This window comes from Felis catus, chromosome A1, assembly GCF_018350175.1.
Source record: "Felis catus isolate Fca126 chromosome A1, F.catus_Fca126_mat1.0, whole genome shotgun sequence".
Classification (NCBI taxonomy): domain Eukaryota; kingdom Metazoa; phylum Chordata; class Mammalia; order Carnivora; family Felidae; genus Felis; species Felis catus.
The window spans coordinates 116,298,523-116,321,961 of NC_058368.1; the positions used below are offsets into that span (position 1 = coordinate 116,298,523).

At 41.2% G+C, this 23,439-nt stretch overlaps 1 protein-coding gene and 1 long non-coding RNA gene across 6 annotated transcripts in view; one reads left to right on the forward strand and one right to left on the reverse strand.

The window, feature by feature from the left end:
• The window catches only part of LOC102899826, a 34,793-nt gene extending 17,197 nt beyond the window's left edge, over positions 1–17,596 (reverse strand). Inside the window, exon 1 of the long non-coding RNA XR_002158729.3 lies at positions 17,010–17,596. This is a non-coding gene — a long non-coding RNA (uncharacterized LOC102899826). The remainder of the gene's footprint in view (positions 1–17,009) is intronic.
• Positions 17,597–17,721: 125 nt separating this feature from the next.
• The window catches only part of LOC101093912 (ankyrin repeat and KH domain-containing protein 1), a 132,685-nt gene continuing 126,967 nt past the window's right edge, over positions 17,722–23,439 (forward strand). For all 5 annotated transcript variants that reach the window (XM_006927658.3, XM_045059953.1, XM_006927659.3 and 2 more), the window contains exon 1: positions 17,722–18,157. In XM_006927658.3, coding sequence (XP_006927720.1) covers positions 17,867–18,157 — 291 coding nt within the window. In that variant the 5' untranslated portion in view covers positions 17,722–17,866. The remainder of the gene's footprint in view (positions 18,158–23,439) is intronic.

Below are 23,439 nucleotides of genomic sequence, written 5' to 3' on the forward strand. Positions count from 1 at the left end.
AGCAGAGAGCCCAATGCCAGGCTCAGTCTCACAAACCATGAGATCATGACCTGAGCTGAAATCAGGAGTCAGATGCTCAACTGACTGAGCCACCTAGGTTCCCTTGCATGTCTCTTACTTTAAATTTTTTTAATGTTTATTTATTTTCGAGAGAGAGAGAGAAACAGAACGTGAACAGGGGAAGGGCAGAGAGAGAGGGAGACACAGAATCTGAAGCAGGCTCCAGGCTCTGAGCTGTCAGCACACAGCCCGAGGCGGGGCTCAAACCCACGAACAGCGAGATCATGACCTGAGCCGAAGTTGGACGTGCTTAACTGACTGAACCACCCAGGTGTCCCTGCACATCTCTCACTTTAAATCAAAAGCTAGAAACAATTAAGCTTAGTGAGGAAGGCATGTTGAAAATCAAGATAGGCAAAGTAAATTGAAAACCTTCTGTAAAGGATTCACATTCTAGATGCCATTAAGAACATTCGGGATTCAAGGGGCACTTGGATGGCTCAGTCAAGGGTCCAACTCTTCATTTCAGCTCAGGTCATGATCTCACAGTTTGTGAGATTGAGCCCTGGGTCAGACTCTGCGCTGACAGCCTGCTTGGGATTCTCTCTCCTCTCTCTCTGCCCATCCCCCATGTGCATGAGTGCTCTTTTTCTCTCTCTCAAAATAAATAAATAAACTTAAAAAAAAAAACAACATTCGGGATTCAAACCACCAACATTAACAGGAATTTGGAAGAAGTTGATTCTAACCCTCATAGACGACCTTGAGGGATTCCAGACTTCAATGGAGGATGTAACTGCAGATGTGATGGCAATAGCAAGAAAAATAGAGTTAGAAGTGAAGCCTGAAGATATGACTGAACTGCCACAATTTCATGGTAAAACCTTAATGGATGAGAACTTGCTTCCTCTGGATGAGCAAAGAAAATAATTTCTTAAAATGCAATCTACTCCCAGTGAAGATGCTGTGAAGATTGTTGAAATGACAATAAAGGATTTAGAATATTACATAAACTTAGTTGATAAAGCAGCAGCAGGGCTTGAAAGCATTGACTCCAATTTTTTTTTTAAGATTTAATTTTGGGGGCACCTGGGTGGCTCAGTTGGTTGGGTCAACATCGGATCCGACTCGATTTCAACTCAAGTCATGATCTTGCAGATCATGGGATCAAGTCCCTCACTGGGCTCGGTGCTGACAGCGTGGAGCCTGCTTGGGATTCTCTTTCCTCTCTTTCTGCCTCTCTCCCTGGCTCAGGTGCTCTCTCATAATAAATAAGCTTTTTAAAAAGATTTTATTTTATTTTATTTTAAAAAATTTCTATGTTTGTTTTTGAGAGCGAGAGAGACAGAGAGAGACAGCGCATCAGTGGGGAAGGGGCAGAGGGAGAGGGAGACAGAATCCGAAGCAGGCTCCAGGATCCGAGCTGTCAGCACAGACCCCGACATGGGGCTTGAACCCATGAACTATGAGATCATGACCTGAGCCGAAGTCAAATGCTTAACTGAGCCACCCAGGTGCCCCCCAAAAAGATTTTAATTTTTAGTAATCTCCGCACCCAGCATGGGGCTCGAACTCACAACCTTCAGATCCAGAGTCGCATGCTCTATCAACTGAGCCAGGCAGACACCCAGGACTAACTCCAATTTTGAAAAAAGCTCTACTGTGAGTAAAATGCTGTCAAGCAACATCGCATGCTACAGAAAAATCGTTCACAGAAAGGAAAGTCCTTCAATGAGAAAAACTTCATTGTTGTCTTGTTTTAAAAAATGGCCACAACCGCCTGAACCTTCAGCAACCACCATGTTGATCAGTTAGGAGCCATCAGCATCAAGGCAAGACCCTCTATCAGGAAAAAAAAAAAAGACCTGCTAAAAGCTCAGATGATGGTTAGCATTTTATAGCTGTTCCTCTACTTATTTAACCACTTATTGATGGACAAATGTAAGGCTTCTGTGAACATCTTCACACACATATTTCTGAGCTCATGTGTGAGTGTCTCTATGCCAATTCTCCCAGAATTGGAAGTGGATTTTGCCAGATTAAAGGGTATGTGCATTTAAAAATTTGAAGGCAACTCCAAACTGATTTCCTAAAGATGTTATCAATTTATAATCCTGCTAATGGCATATGAGAGGACAACAGGGAACTTGTGAGAATAATTGTTGGGCATGAGATGATCAGGCTCTGCTAAGTGGTCTCACCAGTGCTCTTGAGGGTTTTAAAATATTTGCGTCCTGGGGCGCCTGGGTGGCTCAGTCAGTTAAGCATCTGACTCTTTTTTTTTTTTTTTAATTTTGTTTTTTATTTTTTAAAATTTACATCCAAATTAGTTAGCATACAGTGCAACAATGATTTCAGGAGTAGATTCCTTAGTGCCCCTTACCCATTTAGCCCATCACCCCTCCAACAACCCCTCCAGTAACCCTCAGTTTGTTCTCCATATTTATGAGTCTCTTCTGTTTTTCCCCCTCCCTGTTTTTATATGGTTTTTGTTTCCCTTCCCTATGTTCATCTGTTTTGTCTCTTAAAGTCCTCATATGAGTGAAGTCATATGATTTTTGTCTTTCTCTGACTAATTTCACTTAGTATAATACCCTCCAGTTCTATCCATGTAGTTGCAAATGGCAAGATTTCATTCTTTTTGATTGCTGAGTAATACTCCATTATATAGATATACCACATCTTCTTTATCCATTCATCCATTGATGGACATTTGGGCTCTTTCCATACTTTGGCTATAGTTGATAGTGCTGCTATAAACACGGGGGTGCATGTGTCCCTTTGAAATAGCACACCTGTATCCCTTGGATAAATGCCTAGTGGTGCAATTGCTGGGTCGTGGGGTAGTTCTATTTTAGTTTTTTGAGGAACCTCCATACTGTTTTCCAGAGTGGCTGCACCAGCTTGCATTCCCAAGCGTCTGACTCTTGATTTCGGTTCAGGTCATGATCTCAAAGTTCATGGGTTTGAGCCCCGTGTCTGGCTACCTGCTGACAGTGTGGAGCCTGCTTGAGATTCTCTCTCTCTCTCTTTCTCTCTCTCTTTCTCTCTCTCTCTCTCTCTGCTCCTCCCCTGATCATGTGTTCTCTCTACCAAAATAAACTAAAAAAAATTAAAAAATATATTTCACAGTTCTTCAATTATTCTCTAGGAATTCTAATATCCATATGAAATCCCTAGTACACAGAACAGTATTGCTGCTTCCTTTGGACACTATTATGGCTCAATCTTGGTTAAAAATCCTTCCAGCTTAAGGGCAGAGGCACTAGGACAGTTTAGGGCTTTAACCAAATCCCAGAGGCCATTGACAGGCTTGCCCATTTCTCAGACATTTGCCCTACATAACTCTTGTAAGGGTGAAGCAATCCTCTTCAAATGGCAAACATTTTTCATCTACTAAATCTATGCTGGAACAGTCCAACCCTGGCTGTTTTTTTCTTTCTTGTCACCAGTGGTGCCAATGCCAGGGTTAAAGAGGTCCTTCTAGGTGAAAAGTTTCAGGGTAGAGTCTTGACCACAATTTTTCTTATAGCTTCTGTGAGCTTGTACTGGGCTCATGTTTCAGCTAGACTGTCTATAGTCCTCTTGGGGCCACAGCAAAGACCATGCCACTTCCTTGGGGAAGAACATCTGGGAGGTGGCACTGTTACCTGCCCTGCAGGTGAACGCCATGCTGCGTCTCTTGCTTTATAGGCCTGCCTGATGAGCAAGGGGTGTGGTTAACGAAGGTGAGTTCAAACACTCCAAAAGAGTCTCTAAGATCAGCCTTCAGAGTGACTCAGTTCTCACTTATAAGCCAAAATTGCTCTCCGAGTAGGAACCCCAGGCTTGCTCTCTTCTCACTTTGGTAAGCAATGCAATGATGTACTTCTGATTCTGACAGGAAACATCAGAAGGTGATGGATGGAAACGTCCCCTTAGAGATTTTTCCAGGAGGTATTGACTCTAATACACAGTTCTTCAGTTTCTTCTTTATTAAACAGGTAGTATGAAGCCTAGAGGACTCCTCAAGGGCCCTTCTGATTCAAAAGTACTGACTCACTATGAGGCAGACCACCATGACCTGGAAGATAAGCTGAGTCTTCATGTGGGGGTTTCTAAATAACTATTATCTTATCAGGAAAGTGCTCAGACAATGAGATTCTAAATTTTCACCAGTCCTGGAAACTTCTAGAGTCTGTGGCAGAGGTACCTGCCAAGGAGAGCTTCTAGAGAAGGTAGGTGTGGCTGCCCAAGTTGCAGTGTAGAAGAGGACATATGAAACAAGGTGTTTGGAGTAGTCAGCCTCGGGTTTCCCACATGTGTGGAATTGCAGAGGTAGGGGCTTCACTGCAATGCACTTGGTAAGGTTCTGGGTTTCTTCAAAGGATCTGTGATTGCAGGTTGTTAGTAGCCTGTTCTTGTCAAATGAGCTTGTACAACTGCGGATCAAGGTATCTGGGATGAAGGCCTACACACTTGCTGATACCTATTCATCAGTGTGATTCTTGGGCTTCCCTTTTAATTACTCCTGAGGGGTGGAGGAAAACACACAGAATTGCTGCTAGTACTCAGATTTTAAGTATGCATCTTTCTGTGTAGGCAGTACCCAAAATATATTCACCAAGGATTCACCTGGTGGAAAAGTGACTTAATCTTCATTGCTAACATGATCTTTCTGCAGAGTGATGTTTTTTTAATGAAAACCAAAGCTACAACTCAACATCTTTTAAAAATTCGTTCCCAGTTCCTTATTGCCAATAAGTATCCCAATTTGATGAATCTTCTGATTTTACACCTATAGTGATTTTTTCTTACAACCTTAATTTTTTTCTGATCACCAGAGTAATACATTACTTATACAAAAATTGGAAACATAAATAAATAAAAATAACCCACTATTCCACCATCCACAGATAATCTCTGTCTGATATTTGTTATTTTTTTTTAATTTTAATTTTTTAAATTTAATCTCTGTACCCAACATGGGGCTCAAACTCATGACCCTGAGATCAAAAGTCACATACTCTTCCAACTAAGCCAGTCAGGTGCCCCTGATGTTTGTCATTTTGAGGTATGTCATTTTCTATTCACTGTAGTGTATTGAGAATATATATACATCTTGTCTTATAACCTTATTTTTTATTTAACATAATATGAACTTCATTTTTTTTTTTGAAGTTTATTTATTTTTGAGAGAGCATGAGTGGGGGAGGGGCATTGAGAGAGGGGTACAGAGGATCTGAATCAGGCTCTGCACTGACAGCAGAAAGCCAGATGCGGGACTCAAACCTAGTAACCTGAGATCATGACCTGAGCCAAAGTCTGACACTCAACTGACTGAGCCACCCAGGCACCCCTGTGAACTTCATTTTTTTCTATACAATATTTTTGTTCCTATGTCTGATTAAACTTTTTTTTTTTTTAAGATTTTGATTTTTGGGGGCACCTGGGTGGTTCAGTCAGTTAAGCATCTGACTCTTGATCTCAGAGCAGGTCTTGATCTCAGTGTCGTGAGTTCAAGCCCCACACTGGGCTCCACAATGGGTGAGATGCCTACTTAAAAAAAAAAAAAGATCAGGGGCGCCTGGGTGGTTCAGTCAGTTAAGCGTCCCACTTCGGCTCAGGTCATGATCTCACAATTTGTGGTTTCGAGCCCCATATTGGGCTCTCTGTTGTCAGTATGGAGCCCGCTTTGGATCCTTCGTCCCCTTCTCTGCTCTTCCCCTGCTCGCATGTGTGTGCATTCTCTCTCAAAAATAAATAAGCATTTAAAAAAAAATTTTTTTTTAGATTTATTTATTTTGGAGACAGAAACGGAGCACGAGTTGGGGAGGGGCAGAGAGAGAGAGGGAGACACAGAATCAGAAGCAGGCTCCAGGCTCCGAGCTGTCAGCACAGAGCCCAACATGGGGCCGAACCCAGCAACCGTGAAGAAGGTTGCCCAACCGACTGAGCCACCCAGGTGCCCCAATAAGCATTTTTTAAAAGATTCAAAAAAAGATTTTATTTTCAAGTGATCTCTACATCCAACGTGGGGCTTGATCTCACAACCCCAAGATCGAGAGTCATACCATCTATTGACTGGCCACACAAGTGACCCAACTCATAAACATAAATTCCTAGACTCATAAACATAAATTCCTAGAAGTCCAAAGGAATAAGCATGTTAAATATGCTCACAAGAGGGGCCCCTGGGTGGCTCAGTTGGTTAAGCGGCTGACTTCGACTCAGGTCATGATATTGCAGTTCGTGAGTTCAAGACCCATGTCGGGCTCTGTGCCAACAGCTCAGAGCCTAGAGCCTGCTTCGGATTCTGTGTCTCCCTCTCTCTCTGTACCAACCCCACTCTCTCTCTCTCTCTCTCTCTCTCAAAAATAACCATTTTAAAAAATTGGAAAAGGGGTGCCTGGGTGGCTCAGTTGGTTAAGCGTCCAACTTCGGCTCAGGTCATGATCTCACGGTTCAGGGGTTTGAGTCCCATGTTGGGCTCTGTGCTGGCAGCTCAGAGCCTGGAGCCTGCTTCGGATTCTGTGTCTCCCTCTCTCTCTTCCCCTCCCCTGCTCATGCTTTGTCTCTCTCTCTCAAAAATAAATAAACATTTAAAAAAATTATAAAAAAATTTTAAAAATGCTCACAAGAGAGATCTTAAAAGTTCTCAACACAAGAAGAAAAAATTGTAACTATGTGAGGTAATGTATGTTAACTAAATTTATTGTGGCAATCATTTTGCAATATATATGTATATCGAATCATTATGTTGTATACCTTAAATTAATACAATGTTATAGATCAATTATATCTCGGCAAAACTGGAAAAAATAAAAATAAAAAAATTAAATTTTAGAATAGTGTTAGATTTATAGAAAAGTTGGGAAGACAGTATAGTTGCCACATAGCCCATCTCCAATCTCCTCTATACTAATATCTTAGTATCTTATATTAGTATGGTACATGTGTTGCAATTAATAAACCAATATTGATATAATATTAGCTAATTAATACATAGTTACTAAGATCCATAATTTATTTATTCAAGTTTATTTTGGGTTTATCTCATGTCCTTTTCCTGTTCCAGTATTCCATCCAGGATACTACATTACATTTAGTTATCACATCTCCTTAGGCTCCCCTTGACCATGACAGTTTCTCAGACTTTTGCATGTAGTATCAAGGGTATATACTATCAACAGGAGTTATCACTGATGATGTTAATCTTGACAACCTGGCTGAGGTAGTGTTTGTCAGGTTCCTCCACTATCAAGTCACTTGTCCCTCTCCCATTTCCATATTTTACTCTTTGGAAGGATATCACTATGCACAGCCCAAACTTAAGGAGAGGGGAGCTAATGCTTCACCTCCTCAAGGGTAGAGTTTCTACACCAATTTGGATTTCTTCTGCATGGAAAACTTACCTATTGTCCCATTTATTTATTTATTCATTCAAACATTTATTTACCCATATGGACTCAAGGACATTTATTTTATACTTTGGGCTATAATTCAATATTATTTATTTGCTCAAATTATTCCAGCTTTGGCCGTTGGGAATTGTTTCAGTTAGCTCCTATTATCTCTTTGAAATACCCTCATTATTGTGTGTGTGTGTGTGTGTGTGTGTGTGTGTGTGTGTGCGCGCTCACGCGTGCGCCCACATGTGCGCATGCATGTTTAGTAATTTCTTACTTTCTGGCACTCTAAGATGTTCCGGGTTCATCATGTATATTTCCTGTCCAGTCCCAGATTCAGTCCCAGTCCTAGATTTCTCCAAGGAGTCTGGTTCCTCTCATTGGAGAATGTTATTAAAAGCCAAGATGTGGGTGCAAGGTGTGCATGTTGCTACTGGAATATCATTTCTAGCTCCTCTCTGCTGAGAGACCAAGAAAAAATATGTGTGTATACTAACTTGTGTATATGCACATACCTATACATATTCCTACATGTATCCACTTGTAATTATATTAAACTAACTAGAAGTTCTGATGTCTCCAACTCTAATCCATTACCACATAGATCATTCTAGCTCCCTCCCCTTGCTTATCTGTAATCACCCACTCCACGGTGAGAAACAGAAACTGCCAGCCATTTACATAATTGTTCAATTCCAATACACATATATGGTTTTAGAAATGCTTGTTAATGCACATCCCCAAGGGAAAATAACTTAATCAACTATTGTACATTGCTTATGTGCTGTTCCTTTTGCCTTTAGAGTGACAACTGCTTTACAAACTTACATAGGTCAGTTGCTTTTTCTTTCACTCCCTTCATTGAAGTTGTTTCACACATTTGTAATACAATTATATATATTTTTGTCATCATCTGCATTCCATTCTAACATATCCTGACCTACTAAACAAATGAAAACATTTTTTCATACGTTAAAGTTCACTCTTGGGGTGCATGGCTGACTCAGCTGGTAGAGCATAAGATTCTTGATCTCAGGGTCATGAGTTCAAGCCCCACAATGAGTATGGAGACTATTTAAAATAAAAGTAAAAAAATTAAAAAGTTCACTCTTTGTACTATGAAGTCTATGAGTTTTGACAAATGCATAGTGTCATGTATCCACTATTATAATTCCGTACAAAATACAGTATCATACAGAATGTTACCAATCTGAAAGTCCCTGTTCTTCACCTGTTCAACCCTTCCCCCACTCCAAACCCTGGCAGTCATTGATCTGTTTACCATCTCCACAGTTTTGCCTTTTCCAGAATGTCATATAGATTCATTCAGTATGCAGACTTTTTAGACTGGCTTCTTTTGCCTAGCAATATGTATTTAAAATTCATCTATGTCTTTGCATAGTTTGATAGTTCATTTGTTTTTATTACTCAACAATCTTCCATTGTATAGTGATAACACAGTTTGTTTATTCATTCACTTATCAAAGGATACCTTGGTTGCTTCCACATCTTGGTGATTGTGAATAAAACTGCTGTAAACATTCACATGCAGAATTTTATGTGGATAGGTTTTCCACTCAGTGGGTAAATACCCAGGATTGCAACTATGGATTACACGGCAAGACTACATTTAGCTTTGTAAGAAACTGCCAAACTTTCTTTGAAAGTGGTTGTACCATTTTCATTCTTACTAGCAGTGAGTGAGTTCTTTTAGCTTTGCATCCTCACCAACAATTGGTATTGTCAGTTATTTGGATTTTAGCCATTCTAATAGATGGAAATAAAAACTTGAAGAAAGGATCTTTTAAAAAAATTTTGTTTAGTGAACTCTGTCCAGAATACACCTGGAACTCACTGATACCAAGAGTTGCATGCTCTACCAACTGAGCCAGGTGTCTGTAAAGAAAGGATCTTGATACCTAATGCCATATTTCTCTTCAGAACGTTTGTATCAATTTTTCTGGAGTAACTTTGTTTTTATACTACTGCTCCCCACATTTATCAGGCACCAAGTCATGCTGATTTTTTTACGATTGCTGATAGTACATTTTACTTAACCTGACAGTCACTACCCTGATCCAGGCCTTCATGATCTCACACCTGGACTAAGCACAACAGCAAGACTGCTCATTTCCCAGACTCCAGCATTTCCTTGTTCTGACAAAACCCATGCAATGCAGCCAAAATAAAACAAAATTGTAATCGTCCCTTAACTTTTATCTTGATAATTTTGCTTTTCAAGAACAATGGTATGTGGCCTATTGAACCAAATTTAAAGCATTGAGTCCAGTATTTAAGATTTCTTTAACCGAATTTCTCTTTAATCCCCATTTTGAGTTCTCTGTATGGTGCAAGTTAGTCGTTTTACCATCCTGACATACAATTTGAAGACTTTTACTTCTTTGTGATCATTCCCATCATTTCTTTCCATTTGGGATGCTCTACCTCCTTTATTTCCCTGTCATTATCCTAGCTCAAAATGGTCATAATCAAGCTTTTTCCTAAATAAACTTACTCCATGTTAATTTCTCTTTTACTTCCTATCTACTCAACACTATAAAATAGTTTGTTATACTGTCTTGAATGTCTTTCTGTTGTCTATTATTCCATGTGCATTTTATCTACTTAACCATCAGTCAATAAGTATATGTGCATCAGCACAGTTGAAAGGAAGTACATTAAATCTTCTTTTTCTTTTACGTTTTCTCTAAAGCACTTGGCACAGTGCCCTGCAAATAGCAGGAGTTGAATAAATGTTGGTTGAATGAACAGATGAGAACATTGCACAATGTGATATAGTTTATTTAATTTAAACATTTAATTTTTTTTTTAATTAACGTTTTTTATTTATTTTTGGGACAGAGAGAGACAGAGCATGAACGGGGGAGGGGCAGAGAGAGAGGGAGACACAGAATCGGAAACAGGCTCCAGGCTCCGAGCCATCAGCCCAGAGCCTGACGCGGGGCTCGAACTCACGGACCGCGAGATCATGACCTGGCTGAAGTCGGACGCTTAACCGACTGCGCCACCCAGGCGCCCCTAAACATTTAATTTTTTATTACACAAAAAACATGTTAACTATGGAAAAAAACTAAAAAAAAAAAAAAAAAAAGCCTGTAAAATGCAAACATTCAAAAAAGAAAAAGAATTATAAATCTTTGTATAATTCCATTACCCAGAGATAATTACTATTAACCTTGGTTTTACATGTAAATGACTGTATTTTTTCTATGCGTGCATGGTATTTGATTTGAAATGATGACTACATTTTGTAATGAAATGCTTCTTAAGTTATGTACCTTTAAAGTATACCTTTAAAGGTCAAGTGGACAAACTATCTAGGTCTAAGAGCACTATACCAGTCAATTGAAGTAGACTTGTATTTCTGATTCCTGGCTCAGAGATCTTCCCACCAAAACCTAATTCTTCTCCATAACCTTAATGCATATTCTCCTTGACATGCTGTCCTTTATCCAACAATTCAAGGATTAAGGAGTTCTAGCAGAGCCCCAAGGAAGAAGGTGGATATTAATTGTTCCATCATCTCTCCTTTGTTGAGAACCTGAATGATTCCACCACAAGAGGTATTTATATACTCATTAGTTTTAGAAGTTTGAAAAAAAAAAAAAAATCCCTGGCATGAAAGGTGTATAATCAAATGGAGCAACATCATTTACTGCCTTCATTCTTGTTGGGCAGGCAGTAAGGACAGAACTTTTAGGAGGTAAGCAGGCCTTTTTGTGTGAATATATATTATATTGTCCCTTTTTAGGAAGGATAGGCTCAGTAACAGAATTCTAGGCAACTTTCTGAATAATTTGGTAAATTTTCTTAGGCTGTGTGGTGTGTTAGTCCAGCTGCATGCAGGCATAACTCTTTATTTTTTAAAATATGCCTAGTTTTGGGATGCCTCGGTGGCTCAGTCAGTTGAACGTCTGACTTCGGCTCAGGTCATGATCTCACAGTTTGTGGGTTTGGGCCTTGCATCCGGCTCTGTGCTGACAGCTCAGAGCCTGAAGCCTGCTTCGGATTCTGTGTCTCCCTCTCTCTTTGCCCCTCCCCTGATCACGTTCCGTCTCTCTCTCTCTCTCAAAAATAAACATTAAAATTAAAAAAAATAGGGGCGCCTGGGTGGCGCAGTCGGTTAAGCGTCCGACTTCAGCCAGGTCATGATCTCGCGGTCCGTGAGTTCGAGCCCCGCGTCAGGCTCTGGGCTGATGGCTCAGAGCCTGGAGCCTGTTTCCGATTCTGTGTCTCCCTCTCTCTCTGCCCCTCCCCCGTTCATGCTCTGTCTCTCTCTGTCCTAAAAATAAATAAACGTTGAAAAAAAAATAAAATTAAAAAAAATATATGCCCACTTCCTGGATGTCGCTAGACATCCCTCTTGCAGGTATATTCAACTATAGCTCAAATAAGTAGTTGCCTTCAGTCCAATTGCAATTTATTTTTATTTTTATTGATTTTATTTTATTTTTGAGAAAGAGAGAGAGAGAGAGAGAGCAAACAGGGGAGAGAGGCCAGGGGAGAGAGAGAATCCCAAGCAGGGTCCATGCTCTTTGTGGGGGCTCAATCCCACGACCCTGGGATCATGGTCTGAGCAGAAATCAAGAGTCAGACTGAGCCCCCCAGGAACCCCTCTAGTTGCAATTTTACAACTTTTCAATTAAATTAATTTGTGCCCACCACTTACTGAGGCCAGACAGATTAGAAAGTTACACATCTGTATCACTGTTAAGGGGAAAAAAGTAAACAATCTAAATATTCAACATTATCATGTAAACAGAATACTATGAAGTAGTAAACAAAAATGACAGAGCTCTTTATAGACTAACGTGAAATATCTCTGGAATAAATCAGGTGAGAAAAGCAAAATATAGAAGCATGTATAGTAATAAGCTGCCATTTGTGTTTAAAAGGGAAAAAATAAATTGATATATATATGAAATTACTTATATACGTAAACACCTCTGGAAGAATATTTATTGATTGATTGATTGATTTTTTATTCCCTTCTGATTTTATTTTTTTATTTTAATATATGAAATTTATTGTCAAATTGGTTTCCATACAACACCCAGTGCTCATCCCAAAAGATGCCCTCTTCAATACCCATCACCTACCCATCACCCTCCCAATCCCCATCAACCCTCAGTTTGTTCTCAGTTTTTTTTTTTTATTTTTTTATTTAAAAAAAAATTTTTTTTTAATGTTTATTTATTTTTGAGACAGAGAGAGACACAGCATGAACGGGGGAGGGGCAGAGAGAGAGGGAAACAGAATCGGAAGCAGGCTCCAGGCTCTGAGCCATCAGCCCAGAGCCTGACGCGGGGCTCGAACTCGTGGACCACGAGATCATGACCTGAGCCGAAGTTGGATGCTTAACCGACTGAGCCACCCAGGCACCCCTATTCTCAGTTTTTAAGAGTCTCTTATGCTTTGGCTCTCTCCCTCTCTAACCTCTTTTTTTTTTTTTTCCTTCCCCTCCCCCATGGGTTTCTGTTAAGTTTCTCAGGATCCACATAAGAGTGAAAACATATGGTACCTGTCTTTCTCTGTATGGCTTATTTCACTTAGCATCACACTCTTCAGTTCCATCCACATTGCTACAAAGGGCCATATTTCATTATTTCTCATTGCTACATAGTATTCCATTGTGTACATAAACCACAATTTCTTTTTTTTTAATTTTTTTTTCAACGTTTATTTATTTTTTTTTGGGACAGAGAGAGACAGAGCATGAACGGGGGAGGGTCAGAGAGAGAGGGAGACACAGAGTTGGAAACAGGCTCCAGGCTCTGAGCCATCAGCCCAGAGCCCGACGCGGGGCTCGAACTCACGGACCGCGAGATCGTGACCTGGCTGAAGTCGGACGCTTAACCGACTGCGCCACCCAGGCGCCCCAAACCACAATTTCTTTATCCATTCATCAGTTGATGGACATTTAGGCTCTTTCCACAATTTGGCTATTGTTGAGAGTGCTGCTATAAACATTGGGGTGCAAGTGCCCCTGTGCATCAGTACTCCTGTATCCCTTGGGTAAATTCCTAGCAGTGCTACTGCTGGGTCATAGGGTAGGTCTATTTTTAATTTTTTGAGGAACCTCTACACTGTTTTCCAGAGTGGTTGCACCAGTTTGCATTCCCACCGACAGTACAAGAGGGTTCCCATTTCTCCATATCCTCTCCAGCATCTGTAGTCTCCTGATTTGTTCATTTTGGCCGCTCTGACTGGCGTGAGGTGATATCTGAGTGTGGTTTTGATTTGTATTTCTGGAAGCATATTTAAAAGCTAATAAAATGGTTTGCTTATGAGAGAGGATCTTGGTGTTTAATGGGCAAAGTAAAATGACTGCTTTCATTGTATTTTTAAAATTCTTTTTGAGATTTGAACCATGTGAACATATTAACTATTCAGATTTCTTAATGTAAAATTATATGGTCTCAGAAATTAACAATGTAGTTGGAAAAAACAAGAAAGTGTTTTAAATGAAATGTTTCCATTTAAAAAGAGAAAGATACTAAATTTGGTGGCAGTCAGGGATAAATCCACTTAAGGTGCTAATTAGCATGTCTGTAAGAAAGATATAATGGTTGGATTATTACATCAGTTTATCACATTGATGAAGTTCCTCTGCCTTTGAGAGTACCAAGGGATCAATGTGATATAGTGGGAAGAGCATGGGTTTTGAGATCAGGCAGAAATAAATTCAAACCCTAGCCTTTCCATATACTGGTCTTATAAGCTTGGGTAAGTCACTTAACATTTTTGGAGTTTCAACTTCCTTATCTATAAAATGGGTGAAATCTTGATAAATTTATTATAAAGGTTAAGTGACATAACATCCAAGTACAACAAATTTGTTGGTTTACTTCTTTCCTTCTATAGATGGGCTGAACTGAGATGCACTGACATACAGAAATTAAATAAATGTCTTGAGAGAATGCAAGTTGCATGTGAAAGAACTATAGCTAAAGTAGTTTAAGTCCCTGTATCTATAATTTCATTTGTCAATCTCATATTTCTTACAAGAAATGACGACTTTTATTACCTCAGATGTTTTAAAAATCCTTGGGATATACAGTTTCTCCTTTTGCCTTTTCCTCATCTGTCTAAAAGATGGTCAAAAGTTGATAAGGATGTTTTGAAACACACTACAGCTACAATCTAATAAATACTCCCACTGGCTTTTTGGAGGAAAACATTTTATTCTAATGCTCATTTCTAACAAATATGTATACTTAAAATTTTTAAAAAGCATTTATTCATTTTTGAGAGACAGGGAGGAGTGTGAGTGGGGGAGGGGCAGAGAGAGAGGGAGACACAGAATCTGAAACAGGCTCCAGGCTCTGAGCTATCAGCACAGAGCCTGACACGGGGCTTGAACTCATGGCCTGCAAGATCATCACCTGAGCGGAAGTCGGATGCTCAACTGACTGAGGCATCTAGGCGTCCCCAAATATATATGGTTTAAAGAGGAATTTTGCTGTTTATTTATCACTTGAAAAATCAGTGTATTTTTTCGTTTAGTAGTAAATATCATCTTAAGAAACAATATATCAAAACCAATGTTACCCACAATTCATATTAAACTTACTGATATTTTACACTGAATACTTTGAGTGTGATTTGATATATTCACCTAATGTATTACTTGATATAGTGATGATTTCTCAATTATTTTTCACTTTTGAAACACCAGACGATGCTGTATATACAGTAATATTAAGTTCATAATTAACACAGTCTCAATAATAGCAGTCACCAAAATCCAGGAGATTGGTATTCCTAAACCCTAAACTGACTACTCAATTGTTGTCAAACTCCTGACAACAAGTGTCTCAGGTAAAGATCCAGGTGAAACAAAGATTATTGCTTACTCATATTTTCCTGGCTATATACAGGGTTGATTGTTAGGCAGTGAGTAGAGATTGTATGTTTCTCTCTCAAATATATTGGGGAAAATGCATAGATTTCCTTTCTCTCTGTTCTTGAGTTTCATTACATTTCTTCAAAGAATTTAATGAGTTCAGGGAGTTGCATCAGAAATTATTTTTGTATTAATGGTAGGAATGACAAGCAGTTCCTTTGTAATGTTGTACCAGTCAATACCTGTTTTTGCCTAAGGATGTATCCATACCAATTCTGGATAATCCAGCTTTGAAGTGGGTTGGGCAGAGCTGGGTTTCTTTCGTTGGTGCTATTAGTTTGTGTTGTGACCTAGTCACACATACCTTGAAAATTTAAACAGCACCAAGGAAACAGGTTAATTAATTAAGTTCCACAAATTCTAACTAAAGACAGGACACATGGCATTTATATCAAAATAGTTTTGTAGAAAAGCTACAAGAGTTCTTTCCATTTCCTACAACTTATTATCTAGAAAGATCATTCACCTAATATATTCTGCTTATAGAAAACACTCCCCCCCCCCTTTTGCATGTGAAATGCCAAAATTAGCAACTACCAAGCCAATGAAATGTTCACAATCTTCAAAATGTTCTTTAAATAAATGTTTGGCAGGATCCATTTTTTTAACATTGTTATATTCTTTATAGAATTATCAGATTCCAATTTCAAGGGAGCTGAAATATTAAAAATTGCACAATCAAGATACACACAGCCCTTTGTTAGAGCTGTAAGAGAGGAGACGTGCCAGATCTTTTGCTTTGAGCCAACCTAAGTCATATAGACTTTCTCTGGGTCAAGGGGCATTTGCCATACAAACTTCACCAAATGCCTTTCTTCTGGTGATCTTTGATCATAGGATTACTTGAAGCTTGAGTATTTTAAAACCCTTCTTCACTGACAAAGGAGATAGACGGATAGAGATAACAGAAGTAGAGACAGATCCTTAGGGTGGGGTGGGGGTGGGGGGATACCTCTGCCACCCCCACCCAGCCCCCGCCTTAGTTAGCTTGTTTTGCATCACCAAGAACTGACAAGAATTAGTTTAGTTGGCGGGACCCAGGGGCAGGTGGAAGACTCCTCAAGGAAGAGTAACTAAAATGGGGCTTTAAGTTTAGCACTTTGCTAGGCGCTTTCTGTTAGTTAGCTAGCTAATGTATTCATAACAACAATGCGACGAGGGACGCACTCATATTAGTCCCATTTCACAGATGAACGAACGAACTGAAAGGCACACAGATTAAACACCAAACGCTCGTAGGTCACACAGCAAATACGTGGCGGCACCAGTACTGGAAACTGCTCCAGAGCGTACTCTCTTAACCACCGCTTTCAGCCCTGTGGTCTGATTCCCCCGAGGTGTTAGCGGCCTTCCCACCGTCCTTCGTGGGACAGTTCCCAGTACTGAGGCATGGCGCTGTCCAGCCCTCAGGCCCGCCGCCTTCCTCCAGCAAGAGAACGCGGCCCCGCGGGGCCATCCCGCCGGTAGGTTGCAGAACCGCCGCGCCCGGCCACGTCCCGGCACGCGGGCGGGCCGAGTCGCCCCGGGGCGGCCATCCCAAGCAGCCCCCGCCCCGGGGCCCTCAGCTCCAGGCGCTGGGCTCCTCCACTCGGAAAGGCTGGAGGCGCCAAGCAGGAACCGCCCTGCCCCCTCGCCTGTCCCAGCCCCCTACCCCCTCCCAAAGAGCAGGCGGCAGATAGGTTGCACAATCTCACCTGTCCCAGAGGTGGCGACCGCTCTAGTGACTGACGCTCCGCTCCTCCAACCAGAGCCTGCGAGGAAGGTGGGGCCTAGACGAGACTGACTGCTTCATTCCTCCAATCCCCGTGCAGCAACTCTCCGGCCGCAGTCTCGGCGTCTGGCGGAGAGCGACAGGTGGGAGCTTGGTAGCCTCTGTGCCTCTTGCATCCTTAACGTATAAGCCTCACCAAGCTCAGGGTGAATTCTACTCCAAATCTCACTAATTCTGGCGGGTCGTCACCTCAGCCGTCATTTTAATCAGAAGTGGAAATTCCCCAACCCTTTCCCGTCACCTCAGACGGGGGCGGGATGAATGGTACTATTGCCTGCCAATTGTACCACGCGACGTCCTGTGACAAAGTGATCGACACTTTATGGCGCCAATGAAGCCTCCCCTTGTCAGGGGTCACTATGACTGACCACAAGGCCAACTAATCCACTTTAAGGTCGTGACGCGGTGGTTACAGAGGTTGACCAATAGATGCAGAAAAAGACCGGAAGTCGGCGCGTGGGGACTAGGAGGCGGGTGTTCGCAACCGCCTAGGCCTGCGCGGGTCAACGCAGCTTGGGGGCCGCGAGCCAGCAAGCGGCGCGTGACGAAGAGCCTGAGCGACGGGTCACCTTGTCCAATGATCTGCAGCCGCTGGGGAACTGCAGCCAGTGGCGAGTGTGAGGGGCGGGAGGCAGCAGGTTAGGCAGTGAGAAGTTAGTGGCGCTGCTGGGACGGGGGGAAGGAGAAGCTTCTTCCTCCTGCTGTTCCTCTCGTTCCCGGGATCGGCGGCGGCGGTGGCTGCGGGTGACTCGGCAGCGTCTCCGGCTCCGCGTGCGAACCATGCTGACCGATGGCGGAGGCGGCGGCACCTCCTTTGAGGAGGACCTGGACTCGGTGGCTCCGCGATCCGCCCCAGCCGGGGCCTCGGAGCCGCCTCCGCCGGGAGGGGTCGGGCTGGGGATTCGCACCGTGAGACTCTTTGGGGAGGCCGGGCCCGCGCCTGGAGTCGGTGGCGGCGGCAGCGGAGCGGCCGGAGGGGACGCGGCGCTGGATTTCAAGTTGGCGGCGGCGGTGCTGAGGACCGGGGGTGGAGGTGGTGCCTCTGGCAGCGACGAGGACGAGGTGTCCGAGGTACGCTTCCAGGACCCCCGTCTCCCATACAGTGCGAGGCATGAATTCTCTTTGGGCCAGCATAGGGTCGGGGCCACCTTCTCGCTCCGCCGGCGTTCTTTGACAGCGATCGGCTCCATGGCGGCAGTGGCAGCGGTGCGGGCCTAGTGCGCCCTCAGCTTACTCTTCAGCCGGCGGCTCGAGCCGGACCGGTTCCCGTCACCATCCGTAGACCCACAATGGGGAGTCCTTTGGTCTCCAAGCTTCGCGCGGGAACAAGGACTCCTCTGGCTACCTCCCGCCCACCCCGCTTTGGAGATGGGGGGGCGGGGTCTTGCCAGAGTCCCTGCCCTTGGTACTGAGAGACAGAGAGAGAGAGAGAGAGAGAGAGACAGAGAGAGAGAGAGAGAGAGAGCACGAGAGCGAGACAGAGGGAGAGACAGACCGAGAAACCGAGTTTGCTAGCTGCAAGACCATTTCCACTACATGCCCGTGCCCAAAGTTGAGTTGTCTGACATTTATTTGCCTTGTGCCTTACCTGTGTATGTAAGAAGACTTCTTAATTTCCTTTTTTACTTTGAAACTGGTTAGTATGAAGAAGCTCTCTGCTTTTACTCTGAAAAAGCTCGTGAGCCTTTCACCTGGGACCTTTTGTGAAGTTATGCAGGAAAAGGAAATTCCAGTGCGTCTTTGAGCTTCGGAATAGTTGGGTAGATGAAGTCTGTAGGTTTTTAGGCTTGGGGAAGGTGAAACCCTGGACACCTTTTGCAGAGATTAATGATTAGATCCTTCATTTCTTTTAACTCTTTAACTCTTAACTGTGTGTTTTTAGGTCTGAGCAACATGGGATGCAAGGCATCATTATCTTTTGGGCTTTAGGGAAGAAGGAGATATTTTATGTATGTACTTTTTTCTCTTGACCATGACTTGGATATGGTACTGTTCCTTTATGGCTATTGTTCTAAGTGCTCAAGAGTATTCTGTTTTGGTTCTAAGGTGCCTGGTTCATTCCCCTATGACCAATTATTTTAACCTCTGATCTTGGTGTTAAAGTACAGAGATTTCTCTGTGTACAACTATCCTGGCTGTTGTATTTGAGAGGAATAAGAAACTATTTGTGAGTTGCTGAATACAGTTAGTGCATTGTCTTACCATTCTACCATTGTCTTACCATGCCTGAACAGGGGTTCATTTAGATTTAAAACCTTAGTACATTTTCATTCCAACATTTTGCTTTGGAAAAAAGCATGTGGGATGTAAGGGAGCTAGTCCCTTAAATGTCCATATCTTTGAATTTCACTATAAGTAACTTCTAAGCCAAAGTGGGACAGAATTTTATTTGAGTACACAATTATGGGGAGAGTCTGTGGAGCACCTCCACTCTTGTACTTATGGAAGGCTTTCTTTTATCCTTTCAATGGAAATTGATGACTAGGAACCTAAAACACATGTACTTTTTACCTAGGAAATAAGTGGGAATTTCTTTAGACTCTAAACATTAGAGGTTTTGTTTGTTTGTTTGTTTGTTTAACTTGTTAGACTGAAAAGGTTTGCTTTGGTCTAAATGTGATGTCCTTGATTTTCTGGACCATTTTCACATAATCATCATAAGTGAGGTAAAAGATCACTAATTCACATAAATAATATTTTTACATAAATAGTATTTTTTTACATAAATATATCTGGGAAATGAGCTTTTGTAGTAACCATTTCTGTAAGGCTTGTACACACACACACACACACACACACACCCACTCTCAGTCTCTCTTTCTGTCTCTACCTTACTGTATTTCATTTGGAGTCTCCCTACCATGCGATTAAAGCTGTGGGCAGAATCCACAGCTCTTTGGTTTTTTGATGTTTATTATGGAAGTTATATATTCATGATTCTTTTACCCATTTAGGCTAATGGTAGAAGAACTTATTTTCCTGTTACTTAATTGTTCTGTGCCTAAGAAAAATTTAGGTATTTAAGTGTATATGGGTGAGTCTCATTTTGTGTCTAGGATACCCAGAGACTTTACCAAGGTCTAAGATGATGGTCAGTGTGTATATCTTTCTTAACCTGTGGGGAAAGGAAATTTTGTTTCTATGTCTTTTTTCTCCCATACCATATAAAGAAGAAATTCCTGGAGTATCTAGTCTCTCCTGTACAGTGTGTGTGGTAGACTACAATCTCTGTGGGAGTGAAATGAAATATCTTGTCCCATATTATTGCCTTTAAATTCTTGGTATGAAGAGACCATAATGTCCTTCAAAAAACACTCACCCAATTGGCATTTTATGAATAATCCTAAAATCTTTTTTTTTTTCACCTTCCCTAGATGTTTTAGAACCAAGTATTTAGAATCTAGACATCCAGAGAAATAACAAGTTATTTTAGTTTGAGAGTAAACTTTGTCATGTTCCCCCAATAGGGCAGGACTTGGTGAGAAATAAGTAAGAAATGTGGAGGCTTAGTGTATTTGCTTGAGATTAAGTCGAAGTTCTATACATTTTGTGTACAGAGGCATAGATACTCCAAGGACCTTTTTTAAAATTCATTATTAGAGCCAATAGATTTGAAAAAACAGGCTGTTTTTCCTTGCTGGCTAAGTCAAAAAACCTAGTTTCTGGAAGGAGCTTGAGTATTTTTGTAAAATTTTTATTAGAATGGTACCACCTTACAGAATACCACCATTTGGGATCTTTGGTTCTTGTTTTAAACACTCGTGGAGTGCCTGGTAGCTCAATTGGTTAAGCATCTGACTTTGACTCAGGTCATGATCTCGCAGGTTTGTGAGTTCGAGCCCTGTGTGCAGCACTGTGCTGACAGTTCAGAGCCTGGAGCCTGCTTCAGATTCTTTGTCTCCCTCTCTCTCTGCCCAGTACCCACCCCCCGTCAATTCTCCATCTCTCTCTGTCTCTCAAAAATGAATAAATGTTAAAAAAAAATTTTAGGGGCATCTGAGTGGCTCAGTCACTTAAACATCCAACTCTTGATTTCGGCTCGGGTCATGATCTCAAAGTTCGTGAGTTTGAGCCCCACATAGGGCTCTGTGCTGGCAATGTGGAGCCTGCTTGGGATTCTCTCTCTCTTGTCTCTCTATCTCTCTCTCTGTCCCTACCCTACTTGCTCTCTCTTTCAAAATAAATAAATAAAATTTTAAAAAAATTTAAACATTGGTAAATACCTGTTTTGTATTTCTTCAGGCATAGCAAGCATGTTCCTTAGCTGTCCAAGGCCTTGAATAGAAATTGGAACTTGCGTTGGATGCTATTAAATGTACCCATTGTTCAGAATAGAGGTCATGTTGGAAAAAAAAATTTAATATTTATGTATTTTGAGAGAAAGAGTACAAGCAGGGGAGGGGCAGAGAGAGAGGGAGAGAGAATCCCAAGCAGGCTCCAAATTGTCAGCGCAGAGGCCAACTCAGGGCTCGAACCCATAAACTGTGAGATCATGACCTGAACTGAAATTAAGAGTCAGATGCTTAACTGATTGAGCCACCCAGGAGCCTCTATAAGTGTTTTGATTTTTTTTAAGTAAAAAGAAGAAAATTCCTAAAGAAAAGACTCTTGTAAGATTTATGACTTTTAATTTTCTCTCATAAGGATGTGTGCATATACTGTATATATTTTTAAGTTATAAAAATCATATAGTCTCCTGGTGAAAAATTCAGCAGTATAGGTAGAAGATATAACATGCAAAGTAAAAGCCATTCTCATCCCCACTGACCCTTCAAATTTCATTTTTCAGTGACAACCAGTATTAAAATTTTTCTTTCAGAGATTTTCTAAGCCTATATAAGCCTATGTATGTGTGTGTGTTTCTTCATATATACACACTGTAGAAACAAATATCCAGTTAGAAAGCATAGCTTGATATCATATTGAGGCTTTTTTCTTACCTTGAGGCACGTGCCATATTTACAGTTATGCAAAAGCACACTAAAACTGTATACAGCAATTTATAGCAAAAGCTTTGTAGGGAATTTTTTTTCCTGAAAATTATTTTTAGAGGCAAAAGTATAGGCATACGGAATTTCCATTTTGATTTTCTCTAGTTGGAGAAGAGATGTATCATTTCCTTTGGAGTTTCTTATCATTTATAATCTAGAGCAAGATTTCTCAACAGTAACCTATCGATATTTTAGTCCAGATAATTCTTATTGTGGGGGGCCATCCTGGGTATTAGCAACATACCTTTACCCACTAGATGCCAGTAGAACCCATCCAGTTGTGACAGCCATAAATGTCTGCAGACATTGCTAAATGTCTCCTGGGGACAAAATCACCCCTGGTTGAGAACCACTGGTCTAGGGGCCACTCGTATCGACAGGGATGGCAATTTTGTCATGAATACTCTGTATTCAAACTTTAGGTGAACAAGGTGAGTCAGTACTTTTAATAGCATCTCAAGGCTTATGCTCATAATCTGGACAAGAGAGAAATTGAAAAGTAGTGAAAGGTTTAATGCTGTCAATTTTCTGTAGTAAATTTACCATTTGGGGGAAATTTCACTTAAAATACTATATTATTGTTTAAAAATTTATTCTTAAAAATTAATTTCTAAAAAATCTTTATGGGGACTTTATTCAAGGTAGGAGGGGCTTTATTCCATAAATTATTAATATTAGTGATAACATATGAAACATAACTTAAAAATATTTTTTAATGTTTATTTATTTTGAGAGAGGGGGAGACAGATCTTAAGTGGGGGAGGGACAGAGAGAGAGGGAGACACAGAATCTGAAGCAGGCTCCAGGCTCTGAGCTGTCAGCACAGAGCCCAATGTGGGGCTCGAATTCACAAACTGTGAGATCATGACCTGAGCAGAAGTCAGATGCTCAACCAGCTGAGCCACCCAGGTGCCCCTAGGAAATATAACTTTGTATTCTAGTGAGCAAATTTTGGAGACATAGGAAATGTTTACATAAAGCAAAGTTATATGTTATCACTGTAACAATTTGTTACATTGCATGAGTATCAACCTTGCACAAGTTTCATTCTATAAAGCCTTAAGGCTTTACATACAAAATGATGTGTTGATAAATATGATTATATGAATGGTGGGCCAAACCAGAGTTGATTGGATTTGGGCAGAGCAAAATCTTATTGTGAAGTGTGAAGGCTGTAGGGGTTTTCTTTTGGTTGTTATTTAGTACATTACATTGGGTGATTACATGCATACAGTTTGTGAGTCACGGTGACATAAAGGAAAATACAGTGAAAAGTCTTGATCTAACTCCTGCTCCCAAGTATCCTGCCCTCTACACTTTGAATGTCTTTTTTTTTCCTTTCAGAATTTCTTTATGGAAATA